Here is a 22036-nt window from a genome sequence, read left to right on the forward strand (position 1 = left end):
CGGCGGCTCCGGCCCAGGGGCGGTGCTTATGTAATTCTCCCGGCCGCCCTACCTCGTCTCAGCTGGGCGGGGGAGCAGGCGGTCTCGCGCAGTCCCCAGGGCTGTGTCCTGGCCCCGTGCCGCGCGCAGGCGCGGGCCGGCCTCACGCATTCTACGTAACGGCTGGCGGAGGCTACGTGAAGAGTGGCGCGGCGTGACTGAGCTGCCTGGTCAGGCTGTGTCCTAGAGGCGTCGGGACAGTGAAATCGCGGCGACCCGGCAGGCGGTGGCCGGGACCAGAGGCAGGCGGGATAGAGGCGGCGGCCGCAGGAGCAGTGGGCCGGGTTCTAGCCCCCGGTGCAGGTAGGGCGCGGGCCGTGACGCGCTGGTCGGTGGGGCCTGGCCCGGCCAAGCGGTGACGCTGAGTTGCGTGGCCTACCCGGGTCCCTATTCCCAGTCCGGCCCCTAAGTCCAGCCTTTTGGTGACATGCTTCTATCCCCGCGCCTTCTCGCCTTTCCCGATTTTCTTAAGAACATATCAAACTTTGTCCACCCCGAGTCCCTGTTTTCTGTTGGGAGTTCTGTTCGGGGTGACTTTAACGGTTTTGGGCAACTTCCAGAACTCGGAGCAAATGCCAACCCGCAGAGCAAAGTTGGAGCGTGCAGCAAGAATAATGGAGCAGAGAACTGATTCTCCATGCTGGGGAGAGATTAGACCCAGCTGGTTTGACAGACAGAAGCAGCAACCTCGATGGTGAATCTTCTCTGCAGGTTTCTAACATAAGACACTTTTATCCAGCGTTTGGAAGGAGACAGGCTGGAATGTCTCCATGATCTCCAGAAGCTTTAGGGTCTGGCCATTGTCAGAAAGATCCACTCTAAAATGCCAACAAGAAATGATTTCCACACTTAACACTCATCTTTCGTTTTTAAGTCCTGACCCAACCAGAGCCCACTCCAGTATTCTTGCCTGGGAAATACAATGGGCAGAGGCCTGGCGCTACAGTCCATGGGTTGCAAAGAGTCGGACACGACTTAGCGACTAAACCAACCGCTGAGATTGCTGAATAAGCTAGGAGAAGAAATCAGACAGGACTTATCGGTGCCGGTGTGGCCTGTCCAGGGAGTCTTGGGTCTGCCCCTCCGGCAGGGTTTGTGCATTTGAGAAATGAGTTGACAGGTGCCTGCAGAGAGACTTCTGAGACTGAAGGCCAAGGCACAGATGGCTTGGATAATTTTAACCTAAATACCCTTAAAGGGGCTCTGTTACAATGCTGAGTTATCTTAGAAGTGCTTCTGTGGTGTAAACATTCTAAGTGGAAATTCACAGAACTTTTGGCAGGCAGGCAGTCAGGCTGACTGTGTCAAGGTTAACCTGTATTTGCTTCTCTATTTGAAAAAGTTTCAAACACGGATCTAAAAGGGAATACTAAAGGTGAAGTATTTTTACATCTTACAGGGCGTTCATAAGGCACAGTGGAAGGAAGTAATAGGAACTGCTATTTATTGCGGGCCTTACATGTGCCAAGCACCTATCTCCTGTCACATCCACTGTAGCCCTACGAGAGGCATGGAGTGAATGGACCTCCCTTTTTTGTACCTGGGAAACAGGGATTTAAGTAGTTTGCCCAAGATCATACAGCTGGCAAATGGTAGAGCTGATGTTTTGTTTTGCTTTTAATTTTTTTTATTGATTTATTTTTGGCTTTGCTGGGTCTTCGATACTGGGAGGGCTTTTCTCTGCTTGTAGTGCTTGGGCTTCTCATTGCGGTGGCTTCTCTTGTTGCCAAGCACAGGCTCTAGGACCTGTGGGCTTCAGTAGTTGCAGTTCCCAGGCTCTAGATCACAGGCTCAATAGTGGTGCTGTACTGGCTCAGTTACTTCAAGGCAAGTTGGACCTTCCCGGATCAGGGATTGAACCCATGTCTCCTGCATTGGCAGGTGGATTCTTTACCACTGAGCCACCAGGGAGGCCCAGAGCTGATGTTTCAAAGCAAATCTAACTCCACCGACATAGGTGCTCCTTTTCATACTTTTTCCACTTTTGCCCATGAAGCTGAAGAGTGAGTGGAGACACAGCAAAAACCTCTTCGAGACTGTTGTCAAGAAGGCATCTGTGTTTTCGTGTAAAATGTTCCCTGGTGCTAATCTCAAAGATCAAATGTTTGAAAGGATAGAATATTGACCTCTCCTTGGAGGCATTTCTCAAATCATTTGTGCCTTTCAAAATTTATGAACTTCGTCCGATTCTAAGACTATTGCTTGAGCTGCCATGAGTTGGAGGGTATTGGGCAATAGTCTTTGATATTGAACCAATTTCCTTTATGAATTTATGGTGTTGTAAATATGAGATACAGAATATTCACGATGCCAGAGCACCTTGAGAGATTAGTCTGTACTCCCTTTTGCCACCCATTCACTCTCAGTGCTCAGCTCCCTGCATCCTGCACCACTTCCTTGCAGTTGCCAATCACGACTTCCTCATTAACATTTGGAAATTTTTGGTCCGTATTTTACTTGAACTTTCTGCTGCAATTGAAACGAACCTCTGTTTCCTTAGAGATGTGTTTCTCCTTTGGCTTCTGTAATATGATAGCATTTGAACCAAAGTCTCTTTTTCTCCATCCATTCCTTAGTTTCTCATTCTAATTCTTCCTACTACGCCCACCTTTGGCACCCCACTCCAGTACTCTTGCCTGGAAAATCCCATGGACGGAGGAGCCTGATGGGCTGCAGTCCATGGGGTCTCGAAGAGTCGGACAAGACTGAGCGACTTCACTTTCACTTTTCACTTTCATGCATTGGAGAAGGAAATGGCAACCCACTCCAGTGTTCTTGCCTGGAGAATCCCAAGGACAGCGGAGCCTGGTGGGCTGCCGTCCTTGGGGTCGCACAGAGTCGGACATGACTGAAGCGACTTAGCAGCAGCAGCAGCATGCCCACTTTTTAGCTGTTATGATTTGTTTCAAGATGTTTTGGCCCTTTTTTTTTTTTTTTAATCTAACTCTTCATACTCCATGGGGATCTGATCCATTCTCACACCATCTTATTTCCAACTTAGGCTCATAGCCTGAACTCCAGGGTTATATTTCAAACTGCTTCCTTTTCTTCTTTTATAAAATAAGTTATAATACCTTTTGGAATTGTGAAAATTAAGAGAGAAATGTTAATCAACTAACATACTGTTTGAAAACACTCCAAACCTTTCAGCCGGTACTAAATTTAATTTATTGTCTTCCCACCATTTTTTTCCCCTCTGTTGTTCTTTATCTCAAGGACGGCTTTGTCCAGCTGTTACTCAAGCCAAAACTTGGAATCACCCAGGATCTTCTTTTCCCACATTCTTTATGATGACAAATACAGTTTTTAAATACCTGTCAAATCTATTTTCTCGTTCATTCCCAATACCACTGCCAGTTCAGTCATGTTTTATCTTCTGTCTTTCTCAGCCACTTCCAGTTTTTCCCACCTCAGGTGTCCTTCTTGGATTCACCTGTGTATGAGCTGTCAGGGTTAAATTGCAGATCTGATTGTGGCACTCTGTTACTTAAATCCTTTAGTTGATTCTCATTATCCACACATCTTAGTGTGGTGTTTAAATAAGAACCATCATGTTCTTGGGCTTTCCTGGTGGCTCAGTGGTAAAGAATTGGCCTGCCAACACAAGAGACTCAGGTTCATTCCCCAGGTTAGAAGATCCCCTGGAAAAGGGAATGACAACTCTTTCCAGTATTCTTGCTTGGGAAATCCCATGGAGGGAGAAGCCTGGTAGACTACAGTCCATGGGGTTGCAAGAGACTCAGACACAACTTAGCCACTAAACAGCAACATCATCACAATCTGGCCTGTGCAGGCCTGTTTAGCCTCTTTTATCCCATTTGGGTCTGCAAACCCAATGTTCTATCATTCCAGACTTCTAAAATGTACTGCTTCCTGCCTCTGTGCTATAGCTGTTCCTCACATTACAGTGCCTTTTCTTGAGTGCGAGAACTATCCTTTTATTTTGTAAAGAACATTTTATTACAAAAACATCATAGAAAAATTAGAAAAATAAAAAAATCATGCAGATTGCCCATACTCCTATCATACATAATAACTACTCTTTGTATGTAGATGTATGTATAACCTTCCAGACCTTTTTGTTTGAGTATTTGCTTCTAAAACAACATGGGTTGGGTTCTATCTTCATTCATTAATGAACAAAAAGTAAGCTTGTTTTTGTATATATGCATGATTTAACCAGTTTTAGATTTTTCCTATCATGCTGTAACACATATCCTTAAAGCTAGATTCTCTTGGCATAGCATCTGAAACAGTGATGTGCTCATTGACAGTATGTTTAATTTGCTTTGGTAGGAGCATTTTATGAAAAGCAGTGAAAGCCAGAGGGGTTTTTATGTTATTCTAAAGGAACTGGTTAGCCTTCATTGGTTATTGAATCCTTGTAAAACAAGAGTCATGTCTGAGAAGAATAATGGTAGTTTTTAGAGAGAAGTAGGGAGAGAGTTGAGACAGGGAAGACCATTTAGGATAATACTGTACTTCTTGAGTAGGCGGTGATAACTTGGGTTATGGTGGCTTTGGGAATCTAAGAAGGAAACACCAGAATTTGGTGACTGGTTAGATTTCAAAGGGAAAAGAAGATGAGAAATTAGGTATCTTGCTCTTTTCAATAAGTAAAAACTAGAAATATGGGACTGATACGAATATCAAAATAGAGAAATTCAAGTACCTGTTGAGATTGAGGTGACTTTTGGGCAGGGTCAGAATGCAGCCTGAGAGGCAGACTGTCTGTACAGTCTGCAAATTAAGAATTGTTTTTGCATTTTTAAAGGGTTTTTTTTTTTTTTTTTAAAGAATACGCAACAGAGATAGGTATGTGGCCCACAAAGCCTATGATATTTCAGTTCAGTTCAGTTCAGTCGCTCAGTTGTGTCCGACTCTTTGCGACCCCAGGAATCGCAGCACGCCAGGCCTCCCTGTCCATCACCAACTCCCGGAGTTCACCCAGACTCACATCCATCGAGTCAGTGATGCCATCCAGCCATCTCATCCTCTGTTGTCCCCTTCTCCTCCTGCCCCCAATCCCTCCCAGCATCAGGGTCTTTTCCAATGAGTCAACTCTTCGCATGAGGTGGGCAAAGTACTGGAGATTCAGCTTTAGCATCATTCCTTCCAAAGAAATCCCAGGGCTGATCTTCAGAATGGACTGGTTGGATCTCCTTGCAGTCCAAGGGACTCTGAAGAGTCTTCTCCAACACCACAGTTCAAACGCATCAATTCTTCGGCGCTCAGCCTTCTTCACAGTCCAACTCTCACATCCATACATGACCACAGGAAAAACCATAGCCTTGACTAGACGCACCTTTGTTGGCAAAGTAATGTCTCTGCTTTTGAATATGCTATCTAGGTTGGTCATAACTTTCCTTCCAAGGAGTAAGCGTCTTTGAATTTCATGGCTGCAGTCACCATCTGCAGTGATTTTGGAGCCCAAAAAAATAAAGTCTAACACTGTTTCCACTGTTTCCCCATCTATTTCCCATGAAGTGATGGGACTGGATGCCATTATCTTCGTTTTCTGAATGTTGAGCTTTAAGCCAACTTTTTCACTCTCCACTTTAACTTTCATAAAGAGGCTTGTTGGTTCCTCTTCACTTTCTGCCATACTACTTGATATTTATTATACTATACAGAAAAAGTTTGTAAGGCATCAAAATGGACATGTCTGTTAGACGTTTGGTGATGTAGGGCTGGTGTTTAGATAAAAAGAGAGGAGGACTAGAAATATAGCCTAAATAGATTTGGTGATTGAAATCTAGCTACTGTTCAAACTCTGCCTCACATGCACTCCCCTTTTTTGTAAAACCTTACACATTTGGTAAGATGATTTAATTATCCTTAATATTTTCATATCATTTGGCACATTTTGTTGCCAGATTTCATTATATGAAATGGGCCAGTTAATAAAACTACTTCCTTCAGAGGGTTGTTAGAGGATTAAATTAGTTGCTCTTTGTAAAGCCTTTAGGACAGTGTGTAGCACTTTGTGTCTTAAACATTTGCTTTGATGGTGATGATGATTTGCACATATAAAGTTGATTTAATGCTGAAGAGCTTTTCTATTCATGCATTATTTTTATTACAACTAATAAATAGTTGCATCGCATTCTTTTATTATTCCTCTTCCCAGTTTCTATATAAAACTTTTTATAGGCACTCAAAAAAAAAATGCTTCCTGAATACACAGCATAAATGGAAACCCAACCTAAAGGAATTAAATGACTTGTCCAAGATTTTACAGATAACTGGTGAGAGAGCCCAGACTAGAACCCAGGCCACTTGAGCCTCACCTTATTGTTGTTTCTATAATACTATCTGAAATGAGTAGTATTCAATAAGAAAAGTGGGAGAATCTTAGATTTATTTTTTAACTATTTACAAAATGTAATCAGTGTATGTAGAAAAGCAGTCCATTTAGGGTTTTTTGGTTTTGTCTTTTTTTTTTTTTTTGACTCATTTTTCAGGTGCAATGAAAGGCTTCCATGCTTTCTGTGTTGTCCTTTTGATATTTGGGAGTGTCTCTGAAGCCAAGTTTGATGATTTTGAGGATGAGGAAGACATCGTAGAGTATGATGATAATGACTTTGCTGAATTTGAGGATGTCGCAGAGGACTCTGTCACTGAATCTCCTCAACGGGTGATCATCACTGAAGATGATGAAGATGAGACCACCGTGGAGTTGGAAGGGCAGGATGAAAGCCAAGAAGGAGACTTTGAAGATGCAGATACCCAGGTAAAGCTGCTTTTCCACTGATTTCTCGGGAAATTAGAAGGATGGGACATGGTGTAACTAGCACTTAGGGAGACCTTTACTCTCTGGTATGTTCCTTTTTGTTCAGCAGGTGGAGCTCTTCTAAATGTTTGTGGTTCGTTGCCACCTTTTATATTCAACAAAGAATGAATTGTATTTTTCTCCTCTATGGAAAGCGGGGAAGGAGTGGGCTAGATGTGTATTGGTGTGTGGGTGGGTGGAAATTGTGTCATTTGGAACCCAGGGTTCAAATGCATGGAGAGTTGTCATTTGTTTAAAATATGTCATATCTCTGTGTCCTGCCCTTGCTGTTTTCATGTTCTGTTTTCCTCTACAAATGGTGCCTGTAAAAATGAGATAAAACTGCTTGTGAGATTTATGGGGGAAACAGATTGTGCCTCGTTTTTGTAGGAGGGAGATACCGAGAGTGAACCATATGATGATGAAGAATTTGAAGGTTATGAAGACAAACCAGATACTTCTTCTAGCAAAAGTAAAGACCCAATAACAATTGTTGATGTAGGTATATAGATTTTGAACCCCAAACTGACAAACAAAATATCTTGCTGTCATTAATCTCAGAAATATAATTAGTGACATGCAGCTGATGTTGATATAATCCCGGGAGCCATGGAAGAGTTTGACATCAGTTCCTCTGATAACACTGTGCACATAGAGAAGCAACCCCTATGTTTTTATTTTAGCCTTCCTAGTTTTATTTACCAAGGAATGAAGAAGATAGACTTTGGGTTTATTTGGGAGATGGGGCTCAGAATCAAGATAAATACAGAGGGGTTTCCAGCTTTTCATGCCATTTGATTATCCTCAGATTTCCTTAAAGAATCTTTTACAAAAATGACCTAGAACACCGAAATGGGCCTATTTTCAAAGCATAACCATATTCAGTGACAGTTATCTAAAGCATCCGCTTCCGTGTATAGATAGTCTCCTTCTCCTTCATCCCTTGAGTTAGCTTTGTCCTTCAAAGCCTCAGGCAACATTAAATGGAATGACTGTCCTTCCTCAGGTTCCTGCACACCTCCAGAACAGTTGGGAGAGTTATTATCTAGAGATTTTGATGGTGACTGGTCTGCTTGCGTACATCATGAATTATATAATCGGGAAGAATAAAAACAGTCGCCTTGCTCAGGCCTGGTTTAACACTCACAGGGAGCTTTTGGAGAGCAACTTTACCTTAGTAGGTAAGTTAAGCTAATGCAGGTCTAGCCACCTGCTTGAAAACTACATGGTAAAAACTGCTTCTTGTTCTCAGTATCAGCATCTAACTGCTTTCCTGCACTGTGAAGAGGATGCTTTTTTTCCTCTCTCAAGGATCCCTTTTTAGACTTTTGCATAATGAATACATTGCATTTATGAAATAGTTTTCTCATCTTTCATTATTCATCATTTGCTATGCAGCTTCCGATAGAATTGAGGTAATCAGTGTTATCAAAACAGGTTGATAAAAATCTAGCCAACAGCAAAGAGTTTTGACATTTTTGGTAGCTTGTGAAATGCTTTCAATTCATCTTTTAGAAGCCCTTCAGAATCCCTTCAGGTTTCGGGCACTTTGGTTTGAGATCCACTGCAGAGGTGTATGCTGGAGGACCTCAGAGGGGGCCCTGTCACTGTGTAGTGTAGGGGTCAGGTGGGCTCACCCACCTTCACCTCTGTTTGGCTTTAAACACTATTTCCCTTTGATAGTAAGCAAGTACCCCTCTCTTCTGCTCCTAGTGGGGCTGTGTGCTATGCTTCCTGAGTGCTTCGCATACATTGTTTCTTATTCAATCTTTAGAACAAAATTGTCAGTTGGATATAGTTTCTGTTTTCCTAAAGAGGGAACTGAAGTCCAGAGATGTTAAAACTTGTCTAAGCTATTCAGTTGCAACCATGATATATTAGAACCTAGTCTACCTACTTTGCCTGGAAAATCCCATGGATGGAGGAGCCTGGAAGGCTGCAGTCCATGGGGTCACTGAGGGTTGGACACGACTGAGCGACTTCACTTTCACTTTTCACTTTCATGCACTGGAGAAGGAAGTGGCAACCCACTCCAGTGTTCTTGCCTGGAGAATCCCAGGGACGGGGGAGCCTGGTGGGCTGCCATCTATGGGGTCGCACAGAGTCGGACATGACTGAAGTGACTTAGCAGCAGCAGCAGCAGTCTACCTACTTCCAAAATCCATGCTTTCCACAATAATATACTCTTTCAGTACTTTTTGACCTGGAAATTAGGAAAAATACAAGCAGCCTTTAATGTCTTCACTTCGTCTGGTATGTGTTTAGTTGGTGTATCAGTCTGCTTTACCTTGTCAGGTTGGACACTTTTTTTGGGTACACTTAATGAATTAAATGAAGAGAGGAAATGACTAGAATTTGAGGTTTTTCTAGTTCTAAAATTGGAGAAGGAAATGGCAACCCACTCCAGTATTCTTGCCTGGAGAACTCCGTGGACAGAGGAGCCTGGTGGGCTACAGTCCATGGGGTCACAAAGAGTCGGACACAACTGACTGACTTAACACTTTAACACACGCTAGCTCTAAAATACAAGTCTTAATACCACTTTTATTTTGCTGCTGAAAAAGCAAACTTGGATAAAGTTAACTGAAAGGAGACACAATGAGGGAGTGCTGACTAGTTAGTACTAATGATATTTTTTATTCAGTACATAGGTTTTGTTTTAGTTCTTTCTTTTTAAAAAACTTTTGGCAGACACCTAAATTGACTTTGTTCTATTTTGTACCTATTCTTGAGATATTTATACTCCAAGCTGGATGTCATTAACTGATAAGGACACGCAAGTAATGCTAGAGTCCATAATTTTTGAATGGCAGCAATAAGAAGTAAAAGGAATAATGCGCATCTCTTGTAATCTATGTGTAAAGTAGAGTTCTATAAGATAGCTAAGTATTGCTCACCTAAAGTTACCATGATGTCGGGGTCAGAGTAGAAGAGAGTGTGGTGATTAGGCCCACCATTTCCAGCGGATCATGGTAAGTGGTTTTACCCCCAGGGGATGATGGAACCAACAAGGAAGCCACCAGCACAGGAAAGCTGAACCAGGAGAATGAGCACATTTACAACCTGTGGTGTTCTGGCCGGGTGTGCTGTGAGGGGATGCTTATCCAGCTGAGGGTAAGTGGGGAACTTAAAACGAGATCTAAAAATCATCTTTGGGGAATTACCTGGTGGTCTGGTGGTTAGGGCTCTGTGCTTCCACTGCAGGGGGCCTGGATTCAATCCCTGGTCAGGGAGCTAAGATCGTGCAAGCTATGCAAGCAAATAACTAAGTATTGTCTTTTTACTGACTGGCTAATGTAGCGTGTATTTTATGAAGCACGTGAGTTCCCTTCTAAGGTCTTTTCCTTATAACAAGTAGAAGTTGCAATTGTTCTCTTGGGTTTCTTTTTTCTTGTTTTCTAGTTCCTCAAGAGGCAGGACTTACTGAATGTCCTGGCCCGGATGATGAGGCCAGTGAGTGATCAAGTGGTAGGTATTCGACCCCAGGTTTTCTCTGTACAGATTGGCTTCTTCACGTCTTAGAGCTTATTCCATTTCTTGCCTGGATTATACTTGGACTTTGTGACAACTTGTGTCCTTTGTCCCCTCCAAAATGGAACCTTTTCTGTTTAGACAGATCATGTTCTACTCAATGTGCAGCTAGCTGCAACTGGGGGTGCGGGGGTGACCCAGGAGCTACAAATAAGATCTGGTTAATAAGGGCTGTATCAATAATATACAATATTTTGTATATTTTTATTGGATTGAAACTCAATTGTTATTTAAAAGCTCTCCTTTTTTTGTTGTTGCAAATCTGTTTGTTTATATAATTTTTCTAATATGGCCACAGATGATTTAATCTACACATTTTTAGAGCCTCATCAATTAAAACTCAAAGGAGGAAGTTTTGCTGCATCTTTAGCATCTTTTTCATAGAAATTATTCTTTATTGTGTTGTGGTAATCAGTTTTAGTTCTTTCCTGAGGTAGATTTAATCTTTGCTTTTCCTCTGAGCCCAGGCAGCCTTTTACCTTTTTTTGTTGGTTTTTGTTTTTTTATTTTTCCCCCTGCAATCATAAACAACCTCAGCAAACAAGAAGTTCTTTGTATTTTTAAGCCCTTTTTATCAGGAGGGTTCTGCTGACGGTGTTACTTTGTATAGTTTCCCCTCAGTGATCAAAGGGTAGAAAACCTTTTCTTGAGCAGCTGCCATGGCGTCAGATCTTTGCCGTATCTCCCTCTGTTAACATTTCCTTCATCCTTATATATACTGGTAAATTTTTACCTAAACTTTTAAAGAGTTAATAAAAGAAATAGGACCATGTTTTATCATACCAGACTCTTCAGGCTTATAACTTTATCTCTCTGGTCCAGTGTAGAGCATTAAAAACCGTGTAACTTGCTTCTAGGGTGTTGCTAGCTCCTAGTGCTGGCAACCAATTCTCTGACTCTCTGGATGCCAGTGGGGTGGCCAGCAATTCAGTTCAGTTCTGATACTGTCTACCTGGAGTTAGTGCCAGACTTACGAGTTAAAGGTCTCAGACCCACAAGATTGCCCACACTTCACAGGTCCCAGGCCACCAGACATCTGATTGCCCAGATATAAATCTATAGAGTTCCCGCAGCCGTCCCCTCAGAGTCAATAATTTGCTAGAATAGCTCACAGAGCTCAGGAAAACATTTTACACTAACCAGTTTGTTGTAGAGGATGAAGTTCAGGAACAGCCAAATGGAAGAGAGGCGTGGGGCAAAGTATGGGGGTGGGGTGATGCACAGAGCTACCATGCTTCCGGAGCTTAGGCCCTCTTCCCAGGGCCATTCAGGCTTTGGCAGAATTCAGTTCCCTGTGGTTGTAGGTTCCCATTTTCCTGCTAGTTGTTGCTGGGAACCATTCTTAGCTCCTTGAGGCCTTTCTCAGGCACTTGCCATGTGGTCCATCCAACTCCCAACCCCCCCCCCCACCCCTCCGTCCCCTCCACCTCCCCGTCCCGCTCCATTGCCCTTTCACACTTTGACTCTTTCTTTAAGTAGGGCCCAGTCCCTTCTGAGGACTCCCTTGATTATATCAGTCCACCTGGGTGGGGGGTGGTGTCCCTTTTGATTAACTCAGTCAGCTGATTAGGGACCATCTTCCAAGTAACACAATATCATGGGAGCAATAATACCACATTCCCAAGTCCTGCTCATATTCAAGGGGAGGATGTGGCAGTCGGCAGTAATCTTGGCGGCTGCCTTAGAAATCTGCCTATCATAGAACCTAATAAGTGAGGTTTCTTTGTTTTTTTTTTAAGCAAATAAAAGTAACTATGAATGATGAAGACATGGATACTTACGTGTTTGCTGTTGGTACTCGGAAAGCCTTGGTGCGACTACAGAAGGAGATGCAGGATCTGGTATGTCAGGTTCTTCTAACTCAAATAATATGTAGAAACTGTGTCTCTCTATTACATAAAAGTTCAACTTCAGGGCATAAGATAATTATATAACTTGACCAGTTGTATCACTTTGAAACAGGTCAGTACCTATTTTCTTGAGAAAAGAAGTTCCTGTGCATAATAAAATATTGTGTCTTACTTTCAACCGCTTTTTCCTCTAGAGTGAGTTTTGTAGTGACAAACCTAAGTCAGGAGCGAAGTATGGACTGCCTGACTCCTTGGCCATCCTGTCAGAGATGGGAGAAGTCACAGACGGAATGATGGACACAAAGGTAAAGACAATAGCAACATACATTTGCAGACCTTGGCCATGTACAGGGTAGTCTCCCTGAAAGTTACACTGTACAAATTCACCATTGTATCTTCCTTTCCCACACAACCATGAAAATACCTTCCTTAAAACACTAGACTCACTTGTCAAAAAGGCAATTTTATTAGCCAAGAAGTTCTCTCTAAACCAAGAATCAGTTGTCCCTAGGATTGCTAATGGCATTCAGGCTTTTTGGAAAAGGACTACAACTTTAATCCTTATCAACATGTCATTTAGTATCTTTTTTTTTTTTTTTTTTTTTAAGTTTCAGTTAGAATAGAAAATGGGTATAGGGATTTCTGGTGGTCCAGTGGCTAAGACTTTGTGCTCCCAATCCCCAGAGTGCCTGACTTCAATCCCTGGTCAGGGAACTAGATCCCATACGCCAGAACTAAAGATCCTGCATGCAGCAATTAAGACTCGACACAGCCAAATAAAGAAATAAACTATTTTTTTTTCTCTTGGTTGTATATGGTAGCAGCACATCTTACTATCATAAAAATATAAGATAGCTGAAAGACAGTTCTAAATGTAAGTTCTGGGTAATATGGTTGTGAAGAATCCCTGAAAATAGTTTAGATTTTATGTTCATGCTTTCATTCATATTTTTCTTTTTTTTGGGGGGGGTTATGGTTGCTTTTTTCATTTGTATTTTGAACGTTATTTTGGATGAATTTTCAGTTGCTCAGTGGGAAGACTTTTGATCATTGGTGTGACTAAAAAAGGTGCTGCTGCTGCTGCTGCTAAGTCACTTCAGTTGTGTCTGACTGTGTGACCCCATAGACGGCAGCCCACCAGGCTCCCCCGTCCCTGGGATTCTCCAGGCAAGAACACTGGAGTGGGTTGCCATTTCCTTCTCAAATGCATGAAAGTGAAAAGTGAAAGGGAAGTCGCTCAGTTGTGTCCGACTCTTCGCGACCCCATGGACCGCAGCCCGCCAGGCTCCTCCATCCATGGGATTTTCCAGGCAAGAGTACTGGAGTGGGGTGCCATTGCCTTCTCCGAAAAAAGGTGCTAGTTTCATTGTAAAGCTTTAGGCTTCATGACATTGTGCAAAAGTAAGGAGGATTAAAGAATGAATATCTTTATGAAAAAAGGGAGTTGCATCAAACCTACTTTAAAAAAAAATAATAATTTTCTTTTCTTTATTTCAGATGCTTCACTTTCTTACACATTATGCTGACAAGATTGAATCCATTCATTTTTCAGACCAGTTCTCTGGTCCAAAAATTATGCAAGAGTACGTATGAGATAAAAATATTGATCAGTTTTCTTCACTAGCTTTCTGTGTTGAAATACCTGCAAAGTGCTTCTGCAATTACCCTTCCCAAATGAGTTTTCCTTTGCTTTGACTGCATGCATCGTGAAGGTAATTGAAAACCTATGGGAAACAATCAAATAAGCCCCCTCTGTTTGCGTGTGTCACTGCATGTACGCATCACCCACTCAGTGAGGTAAAGGAGAATCTTACAGACTGGCTGGTACTAAGAAAATACAGCTCGTAATCTCTGTCTTTTATAGTCTAATTTATGATGTGAATCTGTGGTGTCTGACTTGTGTTTGATTGATTGCAAATGTAAGCATTTTGTAATTCGTGGCCTTTTCTTCCTTCTTTAACGGTTGGGTGAATATATTCTTTCTAGTATATAGATACATACATATTCAGGACTTAAATTTGTTGTTTGATTTCACACCTGGTCTCAGGGGAGCACATTTAAGTTTACCCTTGGTGTAGAATTGGTTCTGACCTAAATTTTTGGCTAAGGACTGTGGAGTTGAGTACAGTTAGAAAAGCCAGTTTGGATTTTAGTTTTGTGTCAAAATCACCAAGATAATCAAAATTGCTTATGCCTCTAGATAGCATTACATCATCCTTACCTTGCTCAACTCAGTAATAATACTGTGGGCAAAGTATCACATTGCTGATTCATGGAGCATCTTATATGGGGTGGGGGTATGAAAGGTGAAAGTCAAAGATTACAAGAGGAATCTTTGGTGAGTCAGAAATGAATTATTATATGCTACAGTAGATTATTTCTAAATTTATTCTGATCCTGACTCAAAAAACAATAGCCTTCATTATAGGAAGATGGATAAAGAGTTGGAAATAAAAGTTAAAATCCATCAAAATAAAAATGTTTTAAAATATGGGCCTCATACTTAAATATAGGCTCATTTCTGGCTCCCCAGGTGAGATGAAATATATCTTGCCTAGAGGGGACATCACTGGAGGTGTTCAAGGATAGGATAAAGATCACTTGGGAATGCATCCATCAGATAGACGAGAGGACCAGATGACCTGTAAAACTCCTTCGGTCTCTGAGATTGTATTTGACTTGGGGATACCAAGACAAATACTGTGCTGATTATTTGCAGGTATCTGTTCATCTAAGTGAATTGTGTGACTTATGTGCATGGAAAGTCTCTCTCTTATGTTCTTTCTAAATAGCCTTTTCTTTTATGACAGGGAGGGTCAGCCCTTAAAGCTGCCTGACACTAAGAGGACACTATTGTTTACATTTAATGGTAAGTGTTCTGCTTCCTGAGTTCTTTTTTTTCTGTGAGATGATCTTAAGGAGAATATGGCTTCTTTCTAAAAGATAGCAATAAAAAACTACAATAAAACCAACCCCATGCCAGCATCTTGGTTATTAGGTTTCTTCAATAAGAGATCCTTGTATATATTTTAATTTCTACTTGCTGCTGCATTTTAGCTGTCTAAGAAACTTGGAGAAAGGAGCCTATTAATATAAAAAGAAAAAGTTAATACCAGAAGTCTGAATGCTGCCATTAACTCAATAAGAAAATGGTTTGGTTTTCCAGTGCCTGGCTCAGGTAACACTTACCCAAAGGATATGGAGGCTTTACTACCCCTGATGAACATGGTGATTTATTCTATTGATAAAGCCAAAAAGTTCCGACTCAACAGAGAAGTAAGACTTCATTTTTATTCTAAGTTGGAGCCTCTTTTTGTTGTTCCCCTCCCCCTGTTGGGGGGCAGCAGGGAGGAGGGGGTCATGTTTTGCTTATTTCAGTGATTTTATCTTTGCTAGCTGGCTTGAAACTGCTCGGTGGGAGTGGTTTTATAAAAGAATACTGAATGGGATTTTGTTTCTGCTGGACTGAAATGGATTTCTGATGAATTGCTTTGTTTCCTGGGGAAAGGGCAAACAAAAAGCAGACAAGAACCGAGCTCGAGTGGAGGAGAACTTCTTGAAGCTGACACATGTGCAGAGGCAGGAAGCAGCCCAGTCCCGGCGGGAGGAGAAGAAAAGAGCCGAGAAGGAGCGAATCATGAATGAGGAGGATCCTGAGAAGCAGCGCAGGCTAGAGGTAAGACAGACTTTTCTTATCGCTGGGGTAAAACATTTATAAGGGGATGTCTGTTGGCGCCATCTTGGCTGTTAAATGTAATTCTTTGTAGGAATGTGCACAGGCTAAAAGCTTAGCATTTTCTCAGCATTTGGGACAGTTAGCACTATAAGAAGAAAAAGGAGGAGTAATCTTCCCTGTTCAAACCGTGTTAGATTGAGTCTCGATCCTGGTGAATGATATGAATTATTCTGTTCCCAGCACAAGCCCTTTCTGAAAGTTCCACTATCATCATTCAGGCCAAACATGTACTGAGGTAGAAAGAAATTAGGAATTTTAATAAAAGCCAACACATGCACCTACGATCCAAATAAACTTGTTTTATAAAATTTCTATTTTGATTATAGATGAGAGAATTCTAATTTTTTTCTTTGTATTTTGTTTTTTATTTTGTACACAGTTAGAATCTCAAACTTGAGATTGCTTTTGTTTTAGGATTTTTTAAAAATTTATGTTTAATTGGAGGATAATTGTTCTACAATATCATGTTGGCTTCTTCCATACAACAACATGAATCAGCCAGAAGTATGCGTATGTCCCTTCCCTCTTGAGCCTCCGTCGCCCCCATCGCACGCCTCCAGGATGTCACAGAGTGCCACCCGCAGCTCCCTGTGTTATACAGCGACTCCCCACTAGCTGTCTGGTTTACATGCGATAATGCGTGTGCTTCAGTGCGACTCTCTCAATTTGCCCCACCCTCTCCTTACCCTGCTGTGTCCGCAGCCTGTTCTCTGTGTCTCTATTCCAGCCCTGAAAATAGGTTTGTCAGTACTATATTTCTAGATTCCATATATGTGTGTTAATTATGAAATTCTTTTTTTTCTGACTTCTGTCTGTATAACAGGCTCTAGGTTCATCTACCTCACTAGAACTGACTCGAATGCTTTCCTTTTTATGGCTGAGTAATATTCCATTGTATATATGTACTGTAATTTCTTTATCCATTCATCTATTAATGGACATCTAGGTTGCTTCCATGTACTAGCTATTGTAAATACTGCTGCAATGAACATTGGGGTACATATGTTTTTTTTTCAGTTATGGTTTTCTCAGGGTATATGCCCAGTAGTGGGATTGCTGGGTCATATGGTGGTTTTATTCCTAGATTTTTAAGGAATCTCCATACTGTTCTCCATAGTGACTGTATCACTCTACATTCCCACCAACAGTACATGAGGGTTCCCTTTTCTCCACACCCTCTCCAGCATTTATTGTTTGTAGATTTTTTCATGATGGCCATGTTGACCAGTGTGAGGTGGTACTTCACTGTAGTTTTGATTTGCATTTCTCTAATAATGAGTGATGTTGAGCATCTTTTCATGTGTTTGTTGGCAATCTGTATGTCCTCTTTGGAGAAAAGTCTGTTTTTAGGTTGTGGTATGTTGTGTTTCAAACATTAGCATGTTCTCATATTTTGTGAATTAAGATGCCATAGTCCAGCTGTAAAATTTTAAACCTTGTAAATGCTAGTCAAAAAAAGAGAAAAACCGAGTCCTGGGAAATGTGAATCTTAATGAGAATAACCTCACGGATTGAAGAAAATACTTGGAAGTGGAGGAGGCAAGCTGCTAAGAAAAAGGGAGCCCTCGTGTGGTGCTTTAGTTGCCAAGAGGAGTCATGCCATCGAGCGAAGTGACCAGAAGACCACAGGCCTCCTCTCATCCTACCTATTCTTAGCACTTTTTGTTTGATTTGGTTTGGTTTAGTTGATGGATATTTTTCCCCTGAAAATAGAGCTCTGTGTTTGTGCAATCTTCTTTATAAATATAATTGGCTTTTTAATAGACACACAGGAAGAATCTACATGGACTCATTAATAGATAATGCCTTTCATTTTTCTATGGAAAAAAAAGTTCTCCAGATATTTCTAGGGTTTGAAACTATAATAGGCTTAAGAAAAAGAGGGGCCCAGAACTTAAGTCAGATTGTAAGTTGCTTGTAGGTATAAACCATGTATTTTTTTTAGAACCACCACTTTGTAATATCTAGGCCTAGTTATCTTATGAGAAGATCCAATGAATTAAATGGGAAAGGAGCTTACCCCCCTCCCCTCCAACAACAAAAATTCTGTAATGAATTTCTGGCTTGAATGGCTCATGTATACATATGATCTTGACTTTTTTGCCACTGCTGGTGGAGCTTTGCTTGTTTTGTTCCATATTTAATTTGAAAAATATAGAGAAACATATACACAGATATTGGGACTTCCCAGGTGGCGCTAGTGGTAAAGAGCCTACCTGCCAGTGCAGGAGACTCAAGAGACATCGGTTCAATCCCTGGGTCAGGACGATCCCCTGAAGAAGGGCATGGCAACACACTCCAGTATTCTTGCCTAGGAAATCTCATGGACAGAGGAGCCTTGCATGCTACAGTCCATAGGGTCACAAAGAATCGGACACGACTGAAGTGACTGAGCACACACTCAAGCATACTCCTAATTCCTAAATAAAAATATGATAAAAATTCTCAGCCAGACATTATGGATTGAAAGGTGTTGGGCTTGGGTGTAAAGGCTATGCTAATAAGAAGAGATTTATAATTAATAACCTGATCAAACAAAATCTTAAGGTTTTCTGACCTGAAATACAAATCCTTTGCAGATACATATGTTATGATGAAAGTTGGGCTATTCTTTCTTGTATGTGGGAAAAATCAAAATAACAAAGTCTGCATAAGTGTACTGTCTAATTTCGCTCTAAAGATTTTAGTTACCTTTACTTCAAGTTAATTTTCATTAACCAACATACGTATTAGCAATTCTTATAACTATCTTCTGAAATGTTATTTGTGGTGTTAGTCTAAACAGTATAGGCAGTATTCAGTTCTGATTTTTTTTTTAACAAGTACTTAAATCTTAGTTTGGATTCCCTCTTTCTCTTTAGGAAGCTGCTTTGAGGCGTGAGCAAAAGAAATTGGAGAAGAAGCAAATGAAGATGAAACAAATCAAAGTGAAAGCCATGTAATAGCCATCCCAGAGAGCTAAGTCCTAACGCCACCTTTAAGTTCAAAATTCACAGGAAACAAAAGCTACCAGTTCGTTTCTCATCTTAAAGTTTCCCAGTGACTGAGAAGTCCTTATTTCATCACCTGTTCTGTTTTGGCTTGGAGTCTTACAGAGGTTATAGATACATTGGAAGGAGTCTGTTTCAGTCATTTTCTTCCAGATAATCAAATTATTTTGATTATTTTATAAAAGGAGTGATATATGAAATCTGTGTAGTTTTAAAACATTTTAAAAATTATAACATGAATCATAAGTACTTTTAGTGCTTGATATTTGAAGAAATATCATGAAATTTATAGATATATAATTAGATTGTTGCTTTTTTGTTTAAGCTAGGCAGTTGAAATGGCAATGAAGATTGACTATAAACCGCAGTTCCACAAATAACCATTGGAATTACACAATAAACATTTCTTGGTGTTCTCTTCTGTGTCTACATTAAACTTGTGAAAAAAAAATAAAATTTAGAACACTGTATGTGGTATTGAAATTTCAGGGACTCAACAGTCTAGTTCAGTATATGTTTATAGGTGGGAGGCGCTTATGACAGTATCATAGGCTATCTGTAGGCTTTAGGATACTTATATGTACATGGAAACTTCTAGGGATAGGAAGAATAGGAGCACGGTTTTCTCCTTACCTGATACAATGAGCTCATGACAATGTGAATGCAGTATTTTAAGTGGCTGTATGTTTTCTTGAGTAACAAATGCATGAAAATTACCTGCTTCGCCTAGGTGAGATCAGTGGTCTGTGTGAAGTCAACAAACGTCCTCCTTGGTTGCTGCAACCTGTCGGATGTTCATGGAGAAGCTCTGTACTCTGTTATGGCTGTGTTCCTGTGCTTCTCCTTCTGCTTTTATCTCTTCCACAGTTGAGGCTGGGTATATTTCTTCAAAGAAGTAGCCATGAATATGCATAAATATGCTTTTTAACATGAGCTTTCTAAACTACAGAGAGTTCTTCCTGCCTTTTGAGGAAGGAACTCTTGGGGGAGAGGCCCATCTGTTCTGCACGAGCATTTAGCTTGTTCAGATCTCTGCATTTTATAAATGCTTCCTACTAAGAAAGCATTTTTTAAAGTCACTGCTTGTACCAGGTAATTTTTGCTGGGGCTGGGAAAGGGTTGGGTTTTTGTGGGAGAGGGGTGGGTGGGTATTTTTTGTTGATGCTGTATGTGCCAGTGTGTTCTGAGGCAATAACAAGTTGCTGTGAAAACAGCATGTGCTGCTGCCTTTGTAACTGCATGGAAACTCTCCACATGGGTTTTTCTCTAGGGCAGTGCAGAAATGTGTAAGCTGGGAGATGCAAATGTAATATTTTTTTTAACAATTCATGAAATTAAGTTATTAAAGATAACAAAAATAAGATTGAATTACTTTAATGCTATATAATTCTCAAATTAGCCTTGTTTTACAAATCTTTAACCTGCATTTTAGAAATCAAAGTTGATATGCTTAGCTATCTTTTGATTAATAAAAGCTTTCTTAAAGTCCCACACATTTGGACCATGGCAGCTAATTTTGTAATTTAAGCATTAATATGAACTACCTATGGACATATATTAAACTAATTGACAAAATTCTCAGAGTGCCGCCTTTACTTTTCTGGGGTTTCCCTACAAGAGTATAAGCCCATAGGAATGTCATTCTTGTTCAGTAAAAGTCAGCACTGAAATGCTTTTCCCTCAAAAGAGTTGGCATTGACAATAATCCTTTTGTTGTTTAGTTGCTAAACCGTGTCCAGCTCTTTGTGATTCCCTGGGCTGCAGCACACCAGGCTTCCCTGTAATTGTTAGCAGGTTTTGGTTTTGGAGTTTGTTTTTGTTTCTTGGCCTTGCTACACGGTTTGCAGGATCTTAGTTCCCCAACTGAGAATCAGACCCATGCCCTTGGCAGCAAAAGCGTGGAGTCCTAACCACTGGACCCCTCTCCTAATTCCCACCAGTTGTTTATAGAATGTTTTCTATTTTTAGAGCCCTATTAATAGGCTTCTCCCCAGAAGTCCCCCACTAAAGTTAAGACACCATTGTCTCTCCTGTGACTGAGAGGACAAAGAAAGGAGAATGTTGTTGACTGTCACGTGTTAGAAAAACACTAAGCCGTCCAATCTTGTCTGCATTGCGTGGGCATTTAGCAGTACTGCAACAAGTGCTGGACTGGAAGATAAAGACTTGGTTTTTAGTGCCAGCAAAACCAGTTACTAATCCTTTGACTTTGGGTAAGTCACTAACCTCTTTGAGTCTTGTTCTTCCTTCTACAAAGTAAGGATAGTAATTATTTTCTCAACCTGCCTCACATGTAGATCAACACCAAAAGGTAATACGTGCAAAATTCTCCTATAAATGATAGCACTATAAAAGTATATCATCTAGGTTTATTCTCCAAGTGGTGTATTTTTGCTTTATTCTGTTTTGCTTTTCTTTCTCTCAGTGGAAACCAAGCAGATCCTTTCAGAGTTCTCTAAGTTCTGGATATAACATGTGTGTCTACACAAACCATGATAGAGTTTATTGTGGTGGGAGGCGGGCAGTTTACAATTCTGTTTCCTTAATGATAGAACCTTTCCTTGTCAGGCACCATTGTGAAACTTTTCTTTAAATGGGACAATTGGCATTCTCATTCCACCCATCCAATAGGAATTGGAAATGGGAAAATTATTTAGAGCAGTGTTGTACAAGGACCTATTGATTTCGGTGCAAGGGATGAAATACTGTACTTTATCATTCCAGCTTCTTTAAGTTCTGGGCTGTATTCATTTTAAATGATTTGAAAAGCGATAGAGAGGAGAGAGTTACACTCGTAAGAGTGGCTTCTATTATAGACTGCTAAAACAATAGTGAAAAATACTGCTTTTCTTAGTTTCTGGAATTTGGTGATGGGCCAAAGATTTATTTGCATTTGGATAAGTGTGATGGTTTTATCTTTGTGCAAGTTGAATGTCATCATCTCAGCTGTGACCTGAGAAGTGGTACAAATTTCAGAAAAAAGTTTTATGTTGTTTTTCCCCCCCCAAAAGGAAGAACTTCATGTCTGTTACTGTATTGCTTTTAATGGATATTACTAGGTTTTATTTTCGTCTTTTAAAATTAAAAGACACCCAGTCCTTTTAAAGTATTTAGTTCC

At 40.8% G+C, this 22036-nt stretch overlaps 1 protein-coding gene across 1 annotated transcript; it reads left to right on the forward strand.

The window, feature by feature from the left end:
* The first annotated feature begins 132 nt into the window (after positions 1-132).
* CCDC47 (coiled-coil domain containing 47) lies at positions 133-19386 on the forward strand. Its single transcript, XM_055575543.1, has 13 exons — positions 133-342; positions 6504-6772; positions 7202-7309; positions 7818-7992; positions 9804-9925; positions 10214-10279; positions 12082-12183; positions 12387-12497; positions 13690-13775; positions 15003-15061; positions 15359-15468; positions 15701-15868; positions 18790-19386. Exons 2-13 carry the CDS (start codon positions 6509-6511, stop codon positions 18868-18870), a joined length of 1452 nt encoding a protein of 483 aa, XP_055431518.1. The 5' UTR covers positions 133-342; positions 6504-6508; the 3' UTR covers positions 18871-19386.
* Positions 19387-22036: the final 2650 nt, after the last annotated feature.

Source organism: Bubalus kerabau, chromosome 4 (genome assembly GCF_029407905.1).
Source record: "Bubalus kerabau isolate K-KA32 ecotype Philippines breed swamp buffalo chromosome 4, PCC_UOA_SB_1v2, whole genome shotgun sequence".
NCBI lineage: Eukaryota > Metazoa > Chordata > Mammalia > Artiodactyla > Bovidae > Bubalus > Bubalus kerabau.